The 25,912-nt window shown below is 36.8% G+C and overlaps 1 protein-coding gene and 1 pseudogene across 3 annotated transcripts in view; both read right to left on the bottom strand.

The window, feature by feature from the left end:
* Positions 1 to 25,912, bottom strand: part of RNF130 (ring finger protein 130) — a 124,593-nt gene that overhangs the window by 83,203 nt on the left and 15,478 nt on the right. For all 3 annotated transcript variants that reach the window (XM_036751450.1, XM_036751449.1, XM_036751448.1), the window contains exon 2: positions 7,150 to 7,344. In XM_036751450.1, coding sequence (XP_036607345.1) covers positions 7,150 to 7,344 — 195 coding nt within the window. The remainder of the gene's footprint in view (positions 1 to 7,149; positions 7,345 to 25,912) is intronic.
* LOC118843697 lies at positions 18,862 to 19,653 on the bottom strand (annotated as a pseudogene).

Genomic DNA, 25,912 nt, shown 5'->3' with positions numbered 1-25,912 from the left:
CATGAAGATTCAAGTTTGAGTGCTTTCTTAGACATTTACTAACCACAGTAAGTTAATTAATGTCCCTGAGCCTCAATTTCCTAATCTGTAAAGTGGGGATAACAACAGTACCTATCTCATATGATTACTGTGTCAAATGAGATAACATGTGAAGCATTTTGTAAATTGTAAAGAGTTATATAATTGCTAGCTATTTTTAACTACCTGGAAAGTCTGGCCACAAATTCCTTCAATATCCCTCAGTGGTGGAAAAATCTTCATTTAAAAAAAATAGTCAAAATGCATTTTTTAGCCAAGTGTGATGAATATGTTGGGTGAGCAACATGGACCCTTTTGGGTTGGGTTGAAGAAGAAATGTGACTATAAATAAAAATGATTCTCCTTCTGGCAGAAATTTCCATACACGAATTCCAAAAACATTTTTGGCAATGGCAGCAATATACTTTGCTGATTTTTGTTGTTGTTCAATCGTGTCTGACTCTTTGTGACCCCATTTGGGGTTTTCTTGGCAAAGATACTGGAGTGGTTTGCCATTTCCTTCTCCAGCTCATTTTATACATGAGGAAACTGAGACAAACAGTTAAATGACTTGCCCAGGGTCACAAAGCTAGGAAGTGTTTGTCGGCAAATTTGAACTTGAGTCTTCCTGATTCTAGACCTGGTACTCTATCCACTACACCACCTAGCTGTCCATACCTTGCTAATAACATCCCTATAATATGAGGCTCAGGATCGGACAGTATGTTACATGAATTTGCAAGGACACTAACTGTGTTCTCATAGTTGCCTCTGAAGCCTCATCAATAAATAGATCCCAAATATCTTTGGGAGTTTAACCAATAATAATAAATGAAGTACTACTTCCTGTATGCGCAAAGATTCACCTCTCCCCTGCCCCCTGCTTTTTAAGACTTGAGGGAAATATTAAAAAGGGAAGGCTGTATTGGCTACTTTTAATCTGACATTTTTCCTTACAGGCTTAGACAGAGTATTAAGGCTGACTTATTCCATATGTAAAAAAAAAATCCCTAACACTCTGCATCTATCAGATATAACGAAAACAATTTGAACTGAAGTTTTGGGTTTTATCTTTATCCAGGCCTCCGTGACACTCCTAAACCTCTCTAGCTGCATCCTTTCCACTTGGGCTATCTCCTCCAGTTCCTTCCCACAAGAAAATTGTCCTCAGAACTCTCTTGGGTCAGCTCTGGCTTTACCTTACTAAGTTTTAGGCCTCCACAGCTCTCCTTGGACATTCAAACCAATCCACTTCATGTGTTTCCTGAAGCCCTCCCTGCCATGTTGCACCACCCCCCATGCCAGCCTTTATATATTGTTTCCCTCCATTAGGACATAAGGTCTTTGAGGGCGAGGACTGTTTAACCTTTTTTTTTTTTTTTTGGTATCTACCATGCTTAGAGTAGTGCTTGGCATATAAATAAGAATGTAGTAAATGCTCGCTCTCTCTCCTTCCCATTCTTCTTATAAAATTTCATGTTCTTAGGGACAGTCTATCATTCATGATTACTACTAAGATTCTGTTATTGAACAAGTAAGCAACCTTCAGCTTCATGTCACCTACAAATGTGAGAATCAGAGAAACAGAAAATATTGAAGCTGAAAGGAATGTTACAGATAGTCCAAAGACATTATTTTGCAGGTGAAGTAAATGAAGCCCAAAGAGTTGAGATTTTACAAGTAAATAACAGAACTGGGACTTGAACCAAGGTTTTCTGATTCTCAAGCTTTTTTTTTTTTAAACTATAACTTGCCAGCTATGCATCTGCCACACCACTAAGTAAGGTTCAAGTGACGTGATACCACCTGGAGCTTCAGGCAGAACATACCTAAAACTTTACTTACCGTTTGGTTCTAGAGCTTTGGCACATTATCATAGCATAGTAATGTTATGAATAAATATCAGATTCTGTTCGTTTAAGAAATGAAGAAATTTTTTTTTGAAAGTCAGAAACAAGGATGTAGGGAACTATGGGGATGGAATATCGCACATAGTGGCAGAGAAGGCTGGGGTTTTGGTTTTGCTGCACTGTTTTCTTTCTCCTCTCTTTTTAACTTATTTCAAGGAATGACTTGCTAGATAGAGGAAGGAAAAGATATATTTTTAAATGAAGGTGATGTAAAAAGACAAGTTATCTCTAAAAAATAAAAAAGAATAAAATGAAATGAACAATAAGCGTATCATTCTAGTATCCATTTTCTTAACATACTCATTTTAAGAAAATGGGACAAAGGTAATTACTAATTAGCAGAGAAAAAGTAATTATCTTTTCATATATTTTGCAATCCTTTCATTTTTGGTAGCTTATAAAAAGCTAAGAACCCCTTTGTGTAATGTCATTTCCCCCTCCTTCAAAAACAAAACAAAGCATCTATAGCAGGTTCTCTATCTGGGGAACTTGGTAAGGAAGTTGATTTATTCTCTTAAATGAGACAAAAGGATACTAAGAGGCACTAATGTATTGGGACACCAGCATACAGAATTAGACATTACATTATTGTGGACTACATGTATTTTATTGTATATTTCTCTAAAGTATGTATTTCGTTTTCTTCTTTTTTAAAAAATAAATGATGAAAATATCTATAGATTCTATAGGACTAAGATACAGAAAGAACTGCAAAGAAATTTTAATTTTTGCTAAAATTTTGCCACAATTTCTTCCAAATGGGGAAGTTTGTACAATCTAAGAGAAGAAACCTTTTATTTGAGGCAAATATACATTACTTTCAACTCTCTAAGAGCCAGAACAAAACACATTACCCTGTAGTTTCCCCTTTCCCTTCCCCACAAGAAGACATTAAAAATAATTTATTCTGCTAAGCTAAGGCAACATGCAAAACCACGGAATGAGTTGCCTTCCTGTCAATGATGTCACTGAGACTGTCAGGAAAGATGTCCTTTGCTCAACCAAAGGACATTAGTAAGGAAGAGAATCTAGCTTTTAAATCAGTGTTAATGGAAGAGGGCTATATGTGAAAATTCTTATGTAAGAAATGTATATGAATTTTTAAATGTAAAACAGTGAATTATTTTAATGTTAATTTTTTTCAAACTACAAAGCAATCAACCAGCTCTACGAGTGAGGTAACAGTTGTTTCCACTTCATACGCTGATGGAATACAAAATAAATGTGTGATTTTTTTGGGCCCTATTGTTTTCTGGAAGCGTCACAGTAGCATTTTGATAACCTCAAGGTAGCACCTATGGAGCTTTCCAGGTTGGGTAACATGTTTTGAGGTGACTGAGGCTTCTCTGATTCTGGATTAAATCCTTGAGGTGATCTCAAAGGCTTCCAAGTACCATTTTCTATGTAATCTATCTGCAATAAGTCAATGTAATTCTCAATAAGATAACATGAGGATCCACTTTGTGACAAGTCAGCACAGATCCTCTTCTCGTCTCCTCTAAAATCTTTCATGTTAAGGTGTAAATGTCAGTGGAAAACCAATGTGATGATCTATGAATTCACTATCCAATGCAACTTCAGGAATACAAAGTTGTTTCTCCTTTCTTAGGTTCCTCTATTTTGTAAACTTACTTGATTCACTAAAGTTGAAGTGATATTTAATATGGTTTGGGAATTCGCATTTCAAACAGCTATTTCCAAGGTGTTCACCAAAGCATTTTCAATTATTACCTCAATCACTGGATGCCTTTAAGTAAAGGGCAGAGGGATGACCCTCCTATTGGGGATACTGTAGATTGTTTTCTTCTGACTCAGATTCTGTGACTCAATATCAAACATGGTCACCTTTAGGGGTCCAGCTCAAGTTCTACCTCCTCAATGAAGCCTTCTCTGATAATTTCAATGCAGACGAGTCAAATCCCCAGCCCACAAAACTCAAGTGTGGCCCACACCAGATTAAAATGCAACTGAGAAATATTTAACAAAATAAAAATGAAATAAAATATGCAACCTGAAGTTATCCTAACACGACTGCTCTAAGGTACAGCTCAAGTTTTAGGATTCTGTACTTATCCAATTCACAAGAAGTCCTCGCTTCCCCATTGTCTTATGCAGAGGCTCCCAAATTTATATAGCTTACTGCCCCCTTTTCAAGAAAAAAAATTACTCAGTGTCCTCCTGGAAATCTTTCTTTAACCCTTTAGCAGTTTCTTTTTTGAAATTTTCATCATTTAAAAAAATATAAAAACATTTTTAAAAATGTTGCATCTTAAATTTAATAATTCATGGTAAATTTGTGGGTTTTTCCTGCATTGAAATTTTGATGATACAATATTGTGTCATATAACCATATAGTATCATATTGTAAACAAGTCATTACAAGCACATATTCCTGATGATGCATGCTAGACTTCCTGACAATGCACAACACATTTGCCTGACAACACTTACTTGTTAAGACCTGTTGCCAAACTTGACCACTGATCAGTTATAACTTGCATTTTGTGTGTTTATTTGGAAAATAATGTAATCACTATGACTTTAACTCTGTTACACAACAGATGAAACATATATGAAGTTTTTCAAAATTTTCTTCTCTTCTTTCCTTATTCTTCCACTGCCCCCTTATTTTTATTCAACACCCCCCCCCAACTGCACCCAAGGCTACTACTACCTCCCATCCCAATTGTCCTAGTGCCCCCCCCCAGGGGGCAGTACTGCCCACTTTAGGAATCTATGTACAGTAGCACCCAGTTAAGCACTAATTTTTCTCCATTAATTTCATGTGTTACTTTTGCCTCTCCAGCACCTAGAATATAAGCAGAGGACATGGATGTTATTCTTCTTGTATAGCCTACGTAGTGCCTATCAAAAGCACTAGGTACTAGCACATAGTAGTTAATCCCTAAAAGGGAATTACTAAATGTATTTCTGAATTAAGCACAAGTAATTGTCCATTATGTGCTAAGTATAGGCCAGTTGCTGGGGATACAAATACAAAAGAGCCCTTACCTTCAAGTTTATATACTAATGGGGGATACTATGCACAGACAGAGAACTGGGGTATAGGGAAGGGAGTTTAAAGACAGGAAATACAGAGATTGTGAGTAGAACCATAGGGTAGTCAACTGCCACCCTTTATAGTAGCATTGATTCAATTACTATTTCTAAAACAAGCATAAGAAGCAGTAAGAGAAAAGTTAGGGAGGAATCATGACAGAAAGGCAAATGGCAAGACTGGTAGGTCCTGGTTTCCTGAGGGATGGTTGGATGTGATGTGAAACATAAACATGAGTCTAGCTAGATATGATGGGCAAGGGAGTTTTCATTCACTCACTCACCAACTGGACAACTCAGCTAAGTACATGAACATTCAGGGAAGCACTTGGCCTGTGGAAGTCTGGGTATGGAGGGTTTCTGTTCCTGGTGTGGGAGGGAAATAGTAGCTGGGCAGTAGGCCACTCTGGTGGATGGCTAAGAGGGATGTGGGAGGATGTGGAGCACAGTCTGAAATCAATTTAGCTTGTCTGGCACTAAATACTTTTGAAATAAAGAAAGAGGGCAAAAAAGAGGGCTGAGGGAAGAAGGACAACAAAACAGCTAGCTATAAATAATAAACACAAGGATCTTGTTGGCAATACCTGAAGGAATTGATTTAATGGTTAAGACAATATGCAAGACTGACATCTCTCAGTATCAAAAAACACTAGTCATTCAAATAACTTACAGGCTAATGATAAAAACAAATGAGGATATGTGTTGCTTATTAACAAGAACCCAAGGAATGAGCAAATTGTTTTTAGTTTATACATGGGTCTTCATTACTGCTGCTACTTCTCTCTAGTCTCTAAAAATAAGTATGTAAAATTATAGGAAACAATCAAGATTTTCTGACTGACTTTTCTATCTTCTCTTAATTCATGCCTTGGACAATTCATCTGTCACATTCTCAAAAACAAAAAGACATTTCATGCCATGGAATAAAGTTCTGCATTTTAGTTTTCTCTCAATACTTTCAGGAACATTATCTACATTACTAAAATGAAGCAGGCATATCTCATACAATTTTTTTTAAAATCATAGATCTCAAAGCAGTGTGAGAATTAAGTTGAAGAACAATTTTGATTCAAACTCTCACATGAAAAGTGCCACTTGTAAATTTAAAGGGGGTTAAAGATTCACAAGGTGGTATAATTTGGAATTAAAGCAGATGGACACTTTTTTGTGATCATCATCAACAAACTAAACAAACCATTAAGATAAGACACCATTTAGTATGAGAAATCTAAAATGTTGATATTTATGTTTTAGCAAATAACTGCCTCAAAATCTGAATATCTGATTAAAGTCAATTCCTTTAATGTTATTAACCTTCCAGTTTAAGATTTCTCTAAAGATAACACTGAATTTTGTGGTGAATTATCTGAGGACTAGCCTCGCTCAGTTCAGCGAGGTTCATCAGCAGAAGGTTGGCCTGCATTTATATTCTGGCACAATAATGGAAACCATTTTCTATAGTAGAAGAAATTACAATCTATATACCACATAGCTGAAAAAAATCTTTTTGAAGTACTTTAAGTAGTGGAAAAAGCACTAGATCAGAATCAAAGGATATAAGTTAAAAACCAATATTTGCTATTTGACTATGGACAAGTCACTTAATTGTTTGGGCCTCAGTTTCCTCAACTGTAAAATAAGACTCAGACTAAATGACATCTGAGGTCTTCTAACTTTAAATTCTATAAAACTCTGCAAGTATGAGATAAAAAAATCACCAGAAAATCAGTTCTAACAGTGATCTTAGTGAAGAACCACTTTTTTTTCCCCCACACTGGCAGCTCACCAAATCCAGTAATCACTAAATATCCTAGGCAGTGATTCTACAATAGGAAAAAATAAACAATGCATGCTATATGGAAAGACTAAGAACCTCAGCCAACTTGAGAATTTAGAATTTAAACGCCTTAAAATTTATAACATTTCCAGTTTTTAGGATCTAAATAAAGGAATTCCTACAAAAAAGAAAACATATATGCTACGTGGTGACCAAATAATAACTACAACTAAATATGCATTTATAAATAGAGGATTATGTTCAAAATTCACAAATGCTGTACCTTCAACTATGGTAAGGTGTCAACAAGAATGGTAAGAGAATGATTTGGAGAGGAGGGAGAGAGAGAAAACCTTTGAAGGGAAAAACACTTCCATTTTTATTTACCTTGGTGAGTCATGGTGACTGTCTCTTCATTAGATTTATTGTTATAGATGACTACAGCAACAGCATTGTGGAAAGCTGCCCGTGATATTTTCTCTTTAAATGTACAGTTTCCTCTCTGCAGCAAAGCAATCCATTGTTTGATGTCAGGTGGGACATGGAAACGTGTTTGAGGATCACAGCCCAGATGATCTGCAACTTAAAAAACAAAAAACAAAAGATATTTCAAAGATTTGGTCAAAGTTTAGAAACAAAATGGAGTGAATCATTTTCTGGCCAAAGTGACTACTCAGCATATAATTTTCTGAAAATCTTCTGAGTGTTATATACGCCAAAAGTTAAATAGGTTTCTTGCTTTTAAAACATTCTTAGATTTTTATGTAATACTCAAAGACCTCCATATGCTACCAGGATAGTGAATCTGTGCTTGAGGAATCTTACTCACTGACATTTTCAACTCATTCAAATGATGATGCAATGCCACACTGGAAAACACACACACACCCCACATTAAAATGTTTCACATGCATGGGAATCAGCACGTAGTTCGCTCATACTGGGAAATACTGCTTTCTTAAGTAGTAAGATATAATTTTTGTGAAGTTAGGACAAAAAGCACATGATTAATTAAATTCATAAACTTTTAATATGAAATATATTTGTAATACTTAAAAATGATCACTTCTTTCTGTAAAATGCTCTCATATTTACCACTTGAATCTTTTATTGACATCAATAAATAACAGATATAATGAAGTTCAGGCTCTTTCAAATTCTTTGCATAGTATAATATGGTCAAAATTATCCAAGGCAGTACATAAGACAGTTTTGTGTAAATCATTATCTTTACAGTGAAAGGTTAAGACAGTGAAAAATGAATTATTCAGCATTGCCTATGGTTTAGGATTCATCTTTCTAAATGAAAGGTTTTGATACATAACTGAAGCCAAACACAGGCTTTATAATCCTTTTCCTGCCAAGCAAACTGAAGATTTTTCCTCCAGAAATTCAATCTTAGTCAAACTAAAGAAAAGCAGAAGATTATATTAAGATTATATCAGTTGACCTGTTGGGGTCAAGGTAGTTTTTAAAAATGTGATCATTTTAAAACAGACTATACTAAATCTTGGGGGAAAAAACTTGAAGCTGGGTTATTTTGCTGAAATGTGTGTGTGTGTGTGTGTGTGTGTGTGTGTGTGTGTGTGTGTATTCTCTACTACAATCTCATGTGTTATTTTTATTATGTGACCATTTTTGAGCAATATTATCTTAGAATTATGATCTTATCTTGTTCTACGAGGGAAGAAATGAAGAACTGATTTCTATGACTGTTTGTAATTGGGCTTTTAAAAATTAAACTTGAATAAATTCTTGATTTCATTGGTGTAAAACACTGATGCAGATCCCAACCCTCTCCATGTCTTCTCATACTGTTATTCTCATCTATGACTTTCTATAAACAGTCTACAGAGGACCTATTCAAATTTCTTGAGACCATCCTTTCACAAATTATTTTAATAATGTGGCATCAGGTTGTCCACCTATGTCTCTCATCACCACAGAACCAGCCTACCTCTTTTTCTATTCAAAAATATCCTTGAGATGCCTTAAATACCACTTTGATTCAAAGAGTTATTAAATACTTACTATGGGTAGGGTGATAAACATTATCTTAGAGCACATGCCTGTCTTCAAGGAACTTACAATCTAACTGGAAGTAGGGAGGGGACAAAAGCAATATAGCAGAGGGGATAGAATGCTGGACTTGGAGTCATGAATAACTGAGTTGAAAACCTGTCTCGGTTTGTTATCTGGGAGCACAGGCAAATAAGTCACAGTCTCTCAAACTCAGTTTCTTCCTCTGTACAATAGGAATAATACCTTTAACATTTAGCTTACAGAGTTGCAATGAGGCTCAAGTGTAAAGTGCTTTGTGTTAAAACACTATATAAATGCCAGCTATATTTAAATACACTGGGAAACTGGCCACTTGGTGATGAATTCTTTGCCCATGGGATTCATGAAACAACTCTATTATTATTATTACAGAAATAAGTACTTAATACAGTGAAGCATACAAATTGGTACAAGAAATATGAGGGATAAACAATATTTTCAAGAGAGTATGACTAGATGATATGCTAAGGGAGAGGGGGTAGCTAAGGAAAGGTGTGTGGAAATTGTATCTTGTTCTGGTTCTCCTGAATACCACTCCCAACCCCTAGTTAGTACAATAAGTGAGTCTATAAGTATTCAGTATGAGGCAACAACACTAGGAAATAAGAATACAAAGGGGAACACAGAAGTCACTTACAAACTGTCTATAAATTAAGAAAGCCTAGAAGCCATTTTCAACTGCCTCATAAATTAGCTGAGGCCACATCCTGAGACTATGTGCTAAAACAGAGGAAGTCAGCTAGGCCCCAATGTGATGGCCTCTTAGTTCCACTAATTGCCCTCAGTCTGTAAGTTGCAGACAAGCTCTAGACATGTGCAGCAAAACCTTATGTAAACAAGAGAACCCTAAGGTAGTGCTGATAACTTTGAGATGATGTAGACATATTAATAAACTAAGCCTAAGATGGCATGGATAAGAATTAGTGTCTCCTTTACCATCAGAATCCTTTAAAATTGGCACCTCAAACTCATGTCCCTCTGTGCCCACAGCACTCCTTTTTTTTTTTTGAAGGGGGTAAGGCAGGGCAATTGGGGTTAAGTGACTTGTCCAAGGTCACACAGCTAGTAAGTGTGTCAAATGTTTGAGGCCAAATTTGAACTCAGGTCCTCCTGACTCCAGGGCCAGGGCTCTATTCACTGTGCCACCTAGCTGCCCCCCTCCCTCCAGCACTCTTCCACCTGCTACAGGTCCATGCTGCCCAGGTGCTCTTCACTCTGTGCTGCGGTTATCTAAGTGACTCTCTCTGCCTCTTTCCTTCCTGTTGTCTTCTCCCCCCAGCCCCAAACCCCTCTCTACCACCCCATCCTCCATCCCCTACCCGATGCCTTTGGCCTCTGTATTCTCTATGCCTTATTAAAGTGTTACTGAATTACTCCCCTGCTTGCTACTACCATGGTTTTTCCTGGTGAGTGTTCAAAGAACTGAATGTGTTTACCCAAATCCAACGAGACTCCTTTGGTGTTCACTTCCTACATAGCTCATAAACATGGGGGCCCCCAGGCTGAAAGTATCTGTTCATAGCCACCCCTATTACAAGCATGGTGTATTGGTAATTAAGGTAGGACTTTTTTTTTTTTTTTACTGTTTTCTCTTTTAGAAATGCTGAAGTAATCTAATGCCTTTGGTTAAGCCTTACTAGGTACAAAGTCGCAGGCCCACACCCTTTCGCTAACTAGATGCTAAACCCCAGGCCCACAAACTTTTGCTAATAAGGTGTGAATCCTTTGGGTCCTGAACAGAGTATAAAAGCTCAAAGGTTAGCATTCTGTCTGGGGCTCTCACTCTCGGAGGAGTGTTGATGTGGAGACTCTGGATATCTGTAGTTAAGAGCCCTCCAGCTTGTGAACCCAAATGTTGATGCTTTCCTGGTAACTATTGAATTGTGATCTGGTCTGTTTATATTGTGTATGTTTGTAATTTGTTTGTATTTGCTCTGAAGCTCAGGGTGCTGGCTTTTCCTCCTGACCTAACTGAATGATATTTGTATGTTGCATTAAAGTAAGACTGTTAACCCCTTAACATTACTTTCCTTAGTAAAGCAGATCAAAAGAACCTGTGCTGGCAGCTCTTGTTGCTGGTCTTACTGGGTCTTACACCCCACAACAGCTGCTAGCCGAACTGCTGTTACACATGGCATTGTGACTCCATTGTTAGAAAGTAAGGATTTACAGAGAATCTCATGTCCTGCTTCCCCAGGAAAAGACCCCCTCATTGTTGGATTGTAATAAGCCAATCATTCAAAAGGAAAGAATTCTAACAGGTAGAAATGTCAAAGGAATGTTTTAGGCAATGAGGAATCAGGTGACCTGTGCAAAGATTAGCAAAGTGCCAGATTAGATTGGTGAACAATTAGCTGTCAAGTTTGGTTAGAACATTTATGTGAAGAAAAGCACCATGAAATGTGACTGGAAAGGTAGTGCCAGGGTACAGAGTTCGTATTTTTATCCTTTAAATCAGGGCTGTCCAAAATATGACCCGGGGTGGCCCGCAGTGCAATTTTGTGCGGCCCGCCTATGGGTTTTAATTTTCACGAGCGAAAAAATAAAATAATAATTTGCATGGAATGCATATTAGATTTTTTAATTCCATCCCTAATAAATACTCTTGTTGATGTTAATTTTCTTTGGTGTTTTTAAGCAGTATTACGGATGGAACATATCGCACAGAATTTTCAATCAATCTATGGGATGCATTCTGTCTGTATGATGCAGACTAGTCAGTATGCACCTACCTTTATACTGTTGTGTTGTGGCTTTGTTGTTTTGTGTTTGCTTTCTTGCTTTGTGCCTTCGGTATTGATGACGTGCGTTCCTCTACTTTCTATTAGTGTACTGTATTTTTTATTCTGGGTGCAACCCTCAAATAATTATTTTTATTTTAATGCAGCCCTAAGATAACCTAAGGTTGGACAGCCCTGCTTTAGATCAACCGGTCACTCTCAAAGTAGGGTCTGAGGACCCTGGAAGTCTCCCAGACCTTTACAGGGAGTCTGTGAGGCAAAAACTATTTTCATAATAATATTAGGACATTTTAATTTCTAATACAGTATATACCAATAGATTTAAACCATATAAACAAAAGCTCTTTGGGAGGCCCTCAAAAATTTCTAGGAGTATAAAGGGCTCTTGAGATCGAAAAGACTGAGAACTGTTGATCTAAATAATAGACATCAATGTTTGTTTGACATGGTCAGACCTAACTATCAAGACAGATAAGAAAATACAGAATCTAATGGCAAGGAGATGAACTACTATGAAATAGTCTAGATGAGGGGAAAGGATTCAAGTCAACAAGCATTTATTAAATTCGTACTATTTGCCAGACACAGTGCTAATCACTGAGAATATAAAGAAAGGCCAAAAAATCCCCCAAACCAAAACCAAACCAGTTCCTGCCCTCAAGGAAATAATTAACAAATAGAAGGAACTAGAATTAAGAGGGATTAGGAAAAGCTTTCTGTAGAAGGTGAGATTTTTAGCTGGGATTTGTAGGAAGCCAGGAGACTACTATGAAGAGGGAAAGCATTCTAGGCATGAAAAATAGCTAGTGAAAATGCAGTCAGGACACGGTAGGTCTTGTTCAAGCGAAAGCAAGGAGGCCAACACTGCTGGATTAAAGACTATATGTGGTGTGTGGAGGTGGGGGGGGAGGTGGTGGTGGTGGTATAAGGTATAAGAAGCCTGAAACAGCAGGGAGCAGGTAATTAAAGGCTCTGAATGCCAAACAGAGAATTTTATATTTGATCCTTGAAGTAATGGGGAAATATGGGAGTTTATTGAATGGGGAGGTAAAATGGCTAGATCTATGCTTTAGGAAGATCAATTTGACAGCTGAGTGAAGGATGGATATATTGTAATGCGGAGAGACTTGAGGTAGGGAGACCAATCAGAAGGCTACTGTTATAGTCCAGTAATGAGGGAATGAGTCTATATCAGAGTAGCAGCAGTGTCAAAAGAGAGAAGGGGGCATATATAAGAGGGGTCACCAAGGCAGAATTGATGGGCCTTGGCAACCACTTGGTTATGGGAGGTAAGAGAAGATGAAGAGTCCAGGACAACCCTGAGCCTGAGAGTCTGTGTGACTGGGAGGATGATAATACCCTTGACGGGTTAGAAAAAGGAAGGGCTTCAGGAAAAAGATAACAAGTTCAGTCTGGGATATACTGTGTTTGAGAGGTCCAATACACAGTATTTGGAGGAGATGAGGCCTGGACAAATAGATGTGAGAATCATCTACATAGTGATGATAAGAGAATCCATGAAGATTGATGAGATGAGAAGAGGACACCCAGGACTGTGCCCTGGGGAACAAAGATCCAGCAAAGAAAATTGGGAATGAGCAGTTAGAGAGGGAGCAGAAGCAAGAGAGAGCAGTGTCATAAAAACCTAGAGAAAACAGAGTTATCAAGGAGAAGAGACTGATGAACAGTGCCACTGGCAACAGGGAGGTCAGGAATATGAAGACTTAGAAAAGACCAGTAGATTTGACAATTAAGTAATCACTGGTAATCTTGAGAAGACAGCATTTTCAACTGAATAATGAGGCTATAAGCCAGATTTCAGAAACTTAAGAGTGAGAGGAAAAGAAGTAGAGGCACTTATTATAGATAGCCTTCTCAAGTAATTTAGCCATAAAAGAGAGAATATGGGATGACAGCTAGCAGGAATGAACAAAGCAAGTGAGGGTTTTTGAGGATGTGAGAAACATGGGAGTATTTATAGGCAGTAGGGAAACAGCCAGTAAACAGGGAGAGACTGAATGAGTAGGGAAAATAAAGGGAGGAAACCTGCTGGAGAAGAGGGATGGAATGGGGTCACCCCTGCATGTAGAGAGTTTCCAAGAAGAGCCACTTCTTCATGTGAGATAAAGATGAAGGAGGAGATTGTGATGGAAGGCATCTGGGTGATATGAGTAGAGGATGGTAGAAGAAGGAACCTGCGATGAATGTTCTCAATTTTTTTTTAGTGAAATATTAGTCAAGGTTCTCAGCTAAGATGGTGGGGGGGAGGAGATTTTTTAGGAGGAATAAAAAGGTTTAGAAGAGCCACTGTGATGAACAGGATAATGAATCAATTAGGGAGGTATAAAAGGATTACTTTATAGCACTGAGGGCCCAGCTGACACGATGTAACATCAATCTGGTCCAGCAACACATAAATAGGAGCAAAGACAGTGAATGGTAGGAGTAATCCTAGGCTATGACTTGACAGGGCAAGATCACTGATAAGATAGGGAGTCAGACTTAAGAGAAAAGTATAGAGTTGAACTAATTCACCAAGTAGTCAAGATTGAGAAGAGAGAAGAGTGTAGCTAGTACAGAAGTGATTGCCTGGGAAAGAACTGTGGAGGTGGAGGGACTGGAAGTCAAGTGAGGATGATGAACAAGTTAGAGGTTTGCAAGGCAGAGGGAGAAGTGGAGTGATAACAGATTGTGATCAGATAAGGACATTTCAGAGTCCATAAACATGCAAGTAGAATACCTTCAGGTGGCGGTGCTGTCAAGGGTACGGCCATCTCTGTCTGGAACCGAGGTGGGATAAGGGGTAAACCACGGAAAATGAATAAATTGAAGAGGGCTTGAATTAGGATAGAGGTAGTGTGAGTAGACAAGACAGCACGGAAGAAAGTCAATCAGAAAGGAATAGCATTTCCATGAATCACTGAGGGCTCAGGTGAAGTTACATAGTATAGAATGGGGGTTGAGAGTGGAGTCAAGATGGCAGAATGAGAGGTAGCAATTTTTCCTTAAGTTCTTCACAACCTCCTCCACAATAACCTAAAAAATGTGCTAAACCAAATTTGGACTGGGAAAGCCAAGAAAAAGTCACAGTGAATCATTTTTTCAGCCCAAGGCAGCATAACAGGATAGACAGGCCTAAGGGCTGGCTAGGAATATAGAATAGCAGTGCAGCAGCAGGTAAAAGCAGCAGTGGGCTGTGGTGAGAGGAGCAGGAGCAGCCCACACATACGGACAATAAGGGATAGAAAGAGATCCCAGGGGACCCCTTTACTACCACTGGGAACATGAATTAATGCCATCTAGCAGCTCTGTTTCCCATTACCCAGTTCCAGGTCATGGTTCCAGGGTGGGGAGGGACAGTCATGGTTTCTAGGAAGCATGGGCAAGGAACAATCTCCAGAAACACAGCTGTGTGGCTCTGAGCCCAAGAGCAGAGTGGGGACTCAGTTCTAACCTTAACCCCACACATAAACCCGCCTGCAGTGGAATAAACCAGGGCAGGAGACCAGAACCAAGAGGGAGCCAGAAATTCAGTTGCTCTGAATCTGCAGAACATCCCAACTATAATTGAGTCCAGCAGTAGTCTAGGAAACTCAACCACACATAAGCCAAAAGATTCAATCTGGGTCAAGAATTTGCAGAGTACATACCAGGAGGGTAGTGAACTGATCTCTTCATGGATCACATCACTTTGGAAACACCAAAAACTCACAGGTGCCTAGAGTGAGTTGTGAAAGCAGCAAAAGGGCATTTAAAAAAGCTGAGGCCAGATATCTCCCCTCACCCCAGAGGAGAACAGAGCCTACCACAACTTAAAATTGAAAGTCAATAAAAAGATTGGAAAAATGAACAAACAAAAAGAATTTAATCATGAAAAGCTAGAATGGTGACAGAAAAGTGTTAAGATACAAACATAGAAGAAATGACTTGAAAGTATCTTCACACAGAGCTTCAAAGAAAAATGCAGATTGGTCAGAAGCACAAGAATTCCTGTAAGAGTTTAAAAAGATCAAAAAAAAGATTTTAAAAATCAAATAAGAGCAGTAGAGGATAATTTGGAAAAAGAAATGAGAGCTCTGTAAGAATATTATGAAAAGAAAATTAAGAGCTTGGTAAAATATACTGAGAAAAAATAATTCCTTAAAAATCAGAATTGGACAAATGGAAAAACAGATTATAAAACCTAACTTACGAAAATATCTCCTTAAAAATTAGAATTTGCCAAGTGAACGCTAATAACTCCATGAGTTATCAAGAAACAATTAAAAAAACGAAAGAATGAAAAAATAGAAGAATGTGAAATGTCTTATAGAAAAACAACTGACCTGGAAAATATATTGTGGACAGATAATTTAAGAATCACTGGACTACTTGAGAGCCATGAACAAAAAAGGGCCTAGACATCATATTTCAAGACATAATAAAAGGTATCCTAGAACCAGACATCCTAGGACCAGAGGGTAAAGAAGAAATTAAAAGAATCTGCCAGTCATTTCCTGAAATTCCAAAATGAAACCTTCCAGAAATATTATAGCCAAAATAGAACTCTTAGGTCAAGAAAAAAACACTGCAAGCATCTAGAAAGAAAGAATTAAAATATTGTTAAGCCACAGTCAGGATCACAAAAGATTTAGTAGTCACCGCTATAAAGGAGCAGAGGGTAAGCCTTCTGGATGATTTTCTGGGTAGAGAAGGAGCTAGGATTATAACCAAGAATAACTTACTCAGCAAAACTGAATATCATCCTGTGGGTGAGGGGGTGGATAAGGGAACATGGTCATTTAATGAAACAGAGGTCTTTCAAAAACTTCTGATGAAAAGACCAAAGCTGAATAGAAAATCTGACATTCAAACACAAGACTCAAGTGTAAAAAGTCAAACAAGAGTAAGAAATCATAAGGGATTAAACAAGTTTATATTAGAATGACACATGTAACCCTTCAGAATTTTATAACTAGGGATGTTAAAAGGAGTCTACTTAGAAGGAATGAGTATATCTATTATATTGGGATGATCTCAAAAGAAGAATGGAAGGGTGAGAAAGAAGGATGCAATGGGAGAGGGAGGAAGGGAAAGGAAGAATGGGTAAATTATTTCACATAAATGGGGCAAAAAAGAATTTAATGGAGGGAGAATGGGGGCAGGCAGCACTTGAACCTCACTTTCTCTTGAATTGGTTAGAGGATGGAAGAATATATATATGCACATAAATATACATATATATGTGTGTATATATATGTATATGTGTGTGTATACACACACACACACACACACACACACACACATATAGAGAGAAAGACACACACACACACTCAGCTGGATATAAAAATCTATCTTACCCAACAGAGAAGTAGGAACGACAAGAATTAAAGTGTTGGGGGGGGGGAGGGAGGAAAAACAGGAAAGATCGATTAAGGGGACCAGTAGTCAAAAGCAAAACAGCATTTTGAGAAAGAATGGGGGAGGAAGACAGAGAGAAAGAGACAGAGAGATAAACAGAAGAAAACAGAAGGAAATACACAGTTAATAATCATAATTATGAATATAAACGGGATGAACTCACCCATAAAATGGAAAAGGATAGTAGAACAGATTAGAATCTGAAATTTAACATGTTGTTTACATAAAACACTTGAAACAGAAACATATATGCAGAGTTAAAGTAAGGAGCTAGAGCAGAATCTATCATGCTTCAGCTGAATTAAGGCAGGGTAGTAACCAGGATCTTAGACAAAACTAAGAGATAATCAGGAAAACTACATTTTGCTAAAAGGTACCACAGACAATTAATGAATGTATTAACATTAATACTGAATATTTATGTACCAAATGGCATAACATCTAAATTCCTGGATTAAATGAGTTATAGGAGGAAACAGACAGTAAAACTTTTAACAGCGGAGGAACCTCAATTTACTCCTCCCAGACCTAGATAAATCTAACTATAAGATAATCAAGAACGTTAAGGAGATGAATAGAATTATTTTTTAAATTGGAGTTGTTTTTACTACAAGATTAGAAACAGAAGCTATACACACAGGTTTCTCAAACAGTCTTTCTATTTTGGACATTCAGTGACATGCATTCCAGACACACACATGCCAGTCAGCTGACAAGCTAACAATTAAACGTGAAGTTTAAAAACAAAGTGTTCAAACACACATACACGTGCAAACCAAAAGGCTGGTTAAACAATATGTAGTTTACAAAGAGTAAACTATATTTTGTGGCATACAGGATTCTCATTCTTCTAAGAAGTCTAACTATAATTCTGTTCACATAATTTATTTACAAAAGGCTATCATCTTTGACTATTTTATTCATACCAGGACACTAAAGCTTGGATGACATGAGGGCAGTATTCTGATCTACATATACACATGAATAACCATATTAGACATTAGCTGCTTAGTGCTCGTCTAACAGGAGTCCTTTAAAAAGTACAGTACTCAGAGAGCAATGTGAATTAATTTCCTTTTGAATACTCATACAGCAATAAAAAAAACAGCATACATATTAATAAAATCATGTTCAAAGAATTATCAAGGTGATTGTCTAATAAAACCAGTTAAACTGTCTTAAAGTTATTACCCCTCTTCCCTCACATCCTCCCCATCCCCCCACCCTGGCAAACCTCTTTGGGCCTTTATGTTATCAGAAATAGTAACAATTTAGATTCATTCTAGAAAAAGTCTGACTTCTGATCAAACTTACATCTACAAAACTACTGTCATCCACAACAGTAACTAACAAAAGCAAAGACTCAGTCCAGCTAAAGTGGATCATCTGTTGGCTGCTCTTGTATTTGGCTTTTTAAAAAGGAAAAAAAATGAAGCTTTGAAATTCTAAAATTGACACTAAGTATAAACATTTGTGGCTACGGTCACTAGACTCCTTGTATATGATTAACATCACATTACATTGTAAGTGGAGTCATTCTGATCTTTTTAAATGAGCATGCTAGAGTAGCTGTATTGGGAAATGTCAAAAGAAGCAAAATCTACACACTAAAGACAAAGTGACAGGAGTAATTAGAAAATAAAATACCAGCTAATACAAATGACAACTGGATTCAATTTGCCCTTTGTCTTTAGCTTGTATTGTTGCTGAGTGTCCAATATCTTAAGTCTGTAATTCACTTTACTATTCACAACCCTAGAGATGAATAACCATTATATATCCTTTAACCTGTAAGCATTCTCTGGGTCCTCCACTTACCTTTCAGGAAGTCATCTCCTTTACAATCACAACACTCAATGACAATTTCTATAGCAAGTGGATTGTGAAATACACAAGTTTAGAAGCTGATTTTGCCTCTTGACAGAATAGCCTAGCTTTGCCTCATTGTTGACGAAGGACATGAGCCCATGTAGGTCTCAATGAGAAAAGGACACTCATAGACCAGCACACCACTGGCTCAACCCGGTAAAGGGAATTCCTTCTGGGCCTTCTTGATGGCTTGAATTAATAGAGCCTTGAAGCTTTCCAATTGGCAAAGAGGTGCAATCTTTTCATTAGCATCTGCCATTGGATGCTCTATAAAAGTGGCATATGGCAGGTCTGTGGACCAGGGATTCCATCTGTTTATGAAGAAGGGATAGTTTTGATTATCCCACTGAATTCAAATCCCCAAACCTTCTCACTTATTCAGTGATTTAGGAGCAAATTCAAACTCTCCATAAGATATAGCATCAACTTCATTTAGAGATATTCTAATCATCTGCTGGCGTTGTGAATTAATGAAGTCACATTTAGAGATCAGCAGGGATTAGTCTGTGATGAGATCTAGCCATTTATTTTCACTGTTCCAATGATCAACCTCTGTCAAGAGCCCTATGCCCTGCACCTCTGCATCCTCTGTGGGCAGGAGAACTAAACTGATCTCCTCTACAGCCTGTTCAGTGGTTCCAGCCACAGTGTATGGGGTTGTGCATATTGAGGGGTTAGAGCATCTGACACAATATTGTTCTGTCCCCAACCCCTGATTGAGCCCTGTGCCCGCTGCTGCCACACCCATGCCCCTGTGGATTGGGACCAGCATCGTGGGGCTCATGCCTATTGAGTTCACTGAACTCTGTAGCTACAGCATAGCTGGCCTCACTGCTGCCCCCTGATGCTGGCCCAGGCCTGGGGCTGGCTGTGTTGATGAAGAGAATTTTAGAAAAGTTAGACATGATAGACCTCTGAAGAATAATGAATGAAAATAGAAAGGAGTGTATTTATCATCTGTGCACACAAAAATTGATTGTATTGTGGCATTAAAAACCTCACAAATATGCAAAAAAGCAGAAATAGTAAATGTATCTTTTTTAACATAATGCAGTAAAATTACATTTGAAAAAGGGTCTTTGAAGCATAGATTAAAAGTCAATTGGCAACTAATCTAATTCTAAAGAATGAGTAGGTCAAAAAACAAATCATAGAAACAATCAATAATTTCATTAAAGACTGACATCAATGAAAGAGCAAACCAAAATGTGTAGAATTTATCTATAGCAGTATTTAGGGGAAAATTGTATCTCTAAATGCTTACATAAAAAAGAGAGAAAAAAATAGATCAATAAATTGGGTGTGCAACTAAAAGAAACTAGAAAAACAAATTAAAACACCTCAAACACCAACATAGAAATCAAAGGAGAGATTAATAAAACTGAAATTTAAAAAGCCACTGAACTAATAGATAAAACTAGGAATTTTTTGAGATAGACAATGATTTAATTGGTTAATTTGATATAAAAAAGAAAATCAAATGAACAGTATCAAAAATTAAAAGGGCAAATTCACAACCAATGAAAATGAAATAAAAGCAATCACTAGGAGCTATTTTGCTTAGCTATATGCCAATGAAACTAATAATCTAAATGAAGTAGATGAACATCTACAAAAATATAAATTGCCCAGATTAACAGAACAGGAAATAAAATACTTAATCTTATCTTTGAAAAATAAATTGAGCAAGCCATAATAAATGAGCTCACTAAAAAACAAACAAAAAAAGGATGAGATGGATATACAAGCAAATTCTACCAAATATTTAAAGAACAATTAATTCCACTATATATGTGCTTGAAAAAAATAGGTAAAGAAGGAGTCCTACCAAATTCCTTCTATGACACAAATATGATCTTGATACCTAACTAGGGAGAGTAAAAACAGAGAAAAAAAACTACAGACAAAATTTCCCTAATGAATATTGATGCAAAAATTTTAAATAAAACATTATGAAGGAGATTACAACAAAGTATCAAAAAAGATCATATACTATGATCAGGCTATCTTTATACCAGGAATGCATGGCTGGTTCAATATTAGGAAAACAATAAGCATAACTGACCACATAAGTAACAAAAAATCATGATTACTTCAATTATTGCAGAAAAAGCTTTTTACAAAATGCAACACCCTTTCCTGTTAAAAAACACTAAAAAGCATAGGAATAAATGGAGCTTTTTTTTCCAAGGGGGAAGGCAGGGCAATTGGGGTTACGTGACTTGCCCAAGGTCACACAGCTAGTAAAATGTGTCAAGTGTCTGAAGTCAGATTTGAACTCAGGTACTCCTGACTCTAGGGCCGGTGCTCTACTCACTGTGCCACCTAGCTGCCCTGAAATGGAGCTTTTCTTAAAATAATAAGTAATATCTATCTAAAACCAAGAACAAGCATTATCTATAATGAGGATAAACTAGAAGCCTTTTCAAATAGGATCAAGGGTGAAGCAAGGATGTCTATTATAATCACTATTATTCATATTCAATATTGTACTAGAAATGCTAGCTATAGCAATTAGGCAAGAAAAAGTAATCAAAGGAATAAGCATAGTCAATAATAAAACTATCACTTCTTGCAGATTATACTATGATGGTTTACTAAGAGAACTCTAGAGATTCAACTAAAATACCAGTCAAAACAATTAACAATGTTAGAAAAGCTGTAGGATATAAAATAAACCCACACAAATTATCTGCATTTCTAATAACTACCAACAAAACCCAGCAGAAAGATAGAAAGAGAAGTTACATTTAAAATAACTATAGACAGTACAAAATACTCGGAAGTCTACCTGCAAAGAGATACACAGGAACTATGTGAACACAATTATAAAACATTCTTCACACAAATATAGACCTAAATAATTGGAAATATTAATTGATCATGAGTGGGCCAAGCCAATATAATACACATAACAATACTACCTAAATTAAATTACTTATTCAGTGCTATACCAAACTACCAAAGAACTACTTTATAGAGCTAATAAAATAAAAACAAAATTCATCTGGAAGAACAAAAAGTCAAGAATATTAAAGGAATGCATTAAAAAAGGAAAGGAAGCTCAAAAGTAGATTATAAAATTATAATCATCAAAACAATTTGATGCTGGATAAAAAACAGTGGTTGATCAATAGAACCGATTGGGTACACAACACACAGATGCAAATGAACACAGTAATCTAGTGTTTGATAAACCCAAAGATCCCAGCTGTTGGGGACAAAATGATTATTGACAAAAACTGTTGAAGAAACTAGAAAGTAGACTGCCAAACCAATATCTTATATCCTCTACCAAGATAAGCTCAAAATGGGTACGTGATTTAGACATAAAGGGCGATATAAGCAAATTGGTGGAACATGGAAGAAATTTATGTGTCAAAACTATGTAGAGAAGGGTTCATGACCAAATAACAAATAAGAAGATTCACTGGAAGTAAACTTGATAATTTTGGTTACAGAAAATTAAAAAGGTTTTGCACAAACAAAACCATTGTGGCTAGAATTAGAAGAAAGGCAGGAAAATGGGAAAATATTTACAGTAAATTTACAGTAAATTTCTATATAGAGAACAGAGCAACTATATAGCGAACAGGGCTAAATGTACAAAAATAGGAACTATTCTCCAAATGATAATGGTCAAAGAATATGAGCAGGTAGTTTTCAGAGTGAGAAATCAAAGCTCTCAATAGTAAAAATGAAAAAAAATGCTCTAAATCACTAATTAGAGAAATGCAAACGAAAATAACTCTGAGGTACCACTTCTCACACTTCGGATTGGCTTAGATGACAGAAAAGGAAAATGATAAATACTGGAGGGGATGTGGGAAAATAGGTACACTAATGCACTGTTGGTGGAGCTGTGAACTAGTCTAACTATTTTGTAAGGCAATTTGGAACTATGCCCAAAAAGCTACTATATTTTGCCCAGCAATACCACTACTAAGTCTATACCCTAAAGAGATCAAAAAAAAAAGGAAAAGGATCTGTATGTACAAAAATATTTATAGCAGCTCTTTTTATGGTAGCAAAGAATTGGAAACTGAGGGGATGCCTATCAGCTGGGGAATGATTGAACAAATAATGGCATGTGAACGTGATGGAATACTATTGTGTTATAAGAAGTGACAAGGGGGATGGTTTCAGAAAAAACCCAGGAAAACTTATATGCACTGATACAAAGTGAAGTGAGCAGAACTGGGAGAATAATTTACACAGTAACAGTAATATTGTAAAGACATAGATATGTTGTAAAGATATATTATAAAGATATTGCGAGAGACTTAGTAATTCTAATCAACACAATGACCTACCACAATTCCAATGGACTCATAATAAAAAATGCTATTTACTTCCAGATAGAGAACTGATGGACTCAGTGCAGACTGAAGCATTATTTTCCCCATCTCCCATCTTCCTCTCCCTCTCTTCTTTTTCTCCCTCCCCCAATTTATAGCAGCTCTTTTTGTGGTGACAAAGAATTGGAAATTGAGGCGATGCCCATTAATTGGGGAATGGTTGAACAAGTCATGGTATATGAATGTAATGGAATACTATTGTACTGTAAGAAATGATTAGCTGGCAGACTTCAGAAAAACCTGGAAAGACTTATATGAATTGATGCTGAGTGAAATGAGCAGAACGAGGAGAATACTGCACGTAGCAACAGCCACATTGTATGATGACTGACTTTGATAGGCTTAGCATCATCAAAACTTCAGTGCAGGGAAAAAACCCCACAAATTTTACAATAAATTATTAAATTTAAGATGAATTTTTAAAAAAAATTCTGTATTTTTTGAAATGATGCAAATTTAAAAAACCCAAAAACTATTAAATGGTTAAAGAAAGCAGATTTCCAGAGGGGCTCTGAGTAATTTTCTTTTGAAAAGGGGGTGGTAGGTCAAATAAGTTTGGGAACCTCTGGTCTAGTACAATTCCTTTGTGGTAAAGATGAAGAAACTGAGGTCTAGGGAAGGGAGATGATTTGCAAAAGTCCTAAGCTAGAGGACAAAGAATCAGAAGTCTTGGATTCTAATTTAAGCTGTCCCAATTTATTTACTAGCCACATGACTCCAGGCAAATCTTTTTTACCCTTTCAGCCTTCATTTCTTCACCTGGAAGATAAGAATAATACCTGCTCTGGCAAATTCACTGAGTTAGGAAAATCAAATGAAATAATAGATGACCAAGCACTCACTCTTGAAAGAAGGATAATTACTTTTACTGGGTGTGGGAGCCCTCTAGATGGATATAGTGGCTCATGAAAGCTTCCTCAGACAAAGACAGTACCCAATTTTAAAATCTTCAATCAACAATTACAAATGCCTTGTTGATTCTACTTCCTAAATAACTTTGTCATCTATCCCATTTTCTTTATTATCTATCTTAGAAGTATCAAACTCTGGGCCTCAGATTAAAATGTCATTGGGAAATGTTTAACAAAATAATTAAAAATACAATACAACAGAGATAATGGTAATTTATGGTTTTCTAAGTCAATATTTCCACACATACATTCTCCCTCCTTCCCCCTGCCAATCCATTTCTGTTTGAGCTTGACACCACTGATCAGAGATCAGTATGGGGTAGATCACACCACACACCACACTAGTTCAATCAGGACTTCCATCTCCTCCTTCCATCTTCCATGCTTCTCTCCCTATATCATCCAATTGGTCCCTGCTTTAACATTTTCCCTTTCCAAAAGTTCATCTTCCACACTGTTGCAAGCCATTGATATTTGTAAAGCACAAGTCTGACCATATCACTCCCCTGTTCAACAGGCTTCAGCTCTTTTATCCTCTAGGATAAAATAGAAACTTCTGTTCAGCACTTAAGATCCTTCACAATTTGGCTCCCACCCATCCTTCTTGGTTATACATTCTCCCTCACCAGCCCCATACACCTACTCTATTCTTGAGCCCAGGAACTGGTTTATTTGCTCTTCTCCCCTTACAACATTCCGTCTCTCATCTCTGGGCAAAGGAACAGGCAGCTAGTTCCTCGTGCTTGCCATGTTCTTCCATATTACTTCTACCTCCTGGAATCTCTAGATCCCTTCTAGGCTCAGCTCAAATACCATCTTTTTCATGAAACCTTTCCAGATTCCCCCAACTGTTAGGTATCCCTCTCAATTATTTTGTATTTCTTTTGACTAGTTCCTTCATTTACTTATCTGTGAACATGCTGTATGATCCCAATAGAATATAAGTTCCTTGAAGAGAGGCATGGTTTTACTGTTGTACCATATTTCCAACACCTACCTAGCAAAGTGCCTGGCACTTTAGTAAATACCTAATAAATATTTGCTGATTGAATGGACTGAATTTATTAAGCACCTATGCTATATTAGGTGCTGGACATACAAAGATAAAGAAAATTAAGATAGTCCTTGACCTTAAAATTTGTCACAACTGACTGAAATTTGACTTAAGTCCACCTTTTAAAAACAAATACTTCATGGAATGACCATCAGTCACTTTCAGATGGGAAATCATTTTAATTAGTCTAACAGACACCACACTTAGCAGGTCCAATATATAGTCTTTTCAGAAATCATAACTGATCTTTTAGGCAATTTGATTTTGATATACATTCAATCATCTTTGGTGTTTTCAGTTATAAGTAGCTTTTATTGGGGGTGGGGGATAAGGGTCTAATAATTACTCTAAGGATGATCTTAGGGAAGGATAGCCATTTTCAGTCTGCAAGGCTGAGGTATTATCTTAGAGCTGGAGTTGGGGTGGGACAGGTCCATTCAGTTTTTGAAAAACTGTTGAATTTATAGCATACTAAGAGATTACAGATGGCTATACTTCAAAGAAAACTATACGTAAGTAAAAAAAAAGTCACAATAAACCATATTTCATGTAAATAAATGTTTCTTCTACACAGCAAAGGAAACAAATCTTCCAAAATAGGAATTGCATTTTCATTTACAGTATGTAATAGTTAATAAATGTAGGGACAGGTCTGATACATGCTTTAAAAAGTCAATTTTCTATAAACCTGAAAAAAAGATAGGTAAACTCTAATATTAATTCAATTCTCAATTAGAAAACATTAAATATTGAAAT

Source organism: Trichosurus vulpecula, chromosome 3 (assembly GCF_011100635.1).
Source record: "Trichosurus vulpecula isolate mTriVul1 chromosome 3, mTriVul1.pri, whole genome shotgun sequence".
In the NCBI taxonomy this organism is placed as follows: Eukaryota; Metazoa; Chordata; class Mammalia; order Diprotodontia; family Phalangeridae; genus Trichosurus; species Trichosurus vulpecula.
This window is presented reverse-complemented; position numbering and strand designations above follow the sequence as displayed.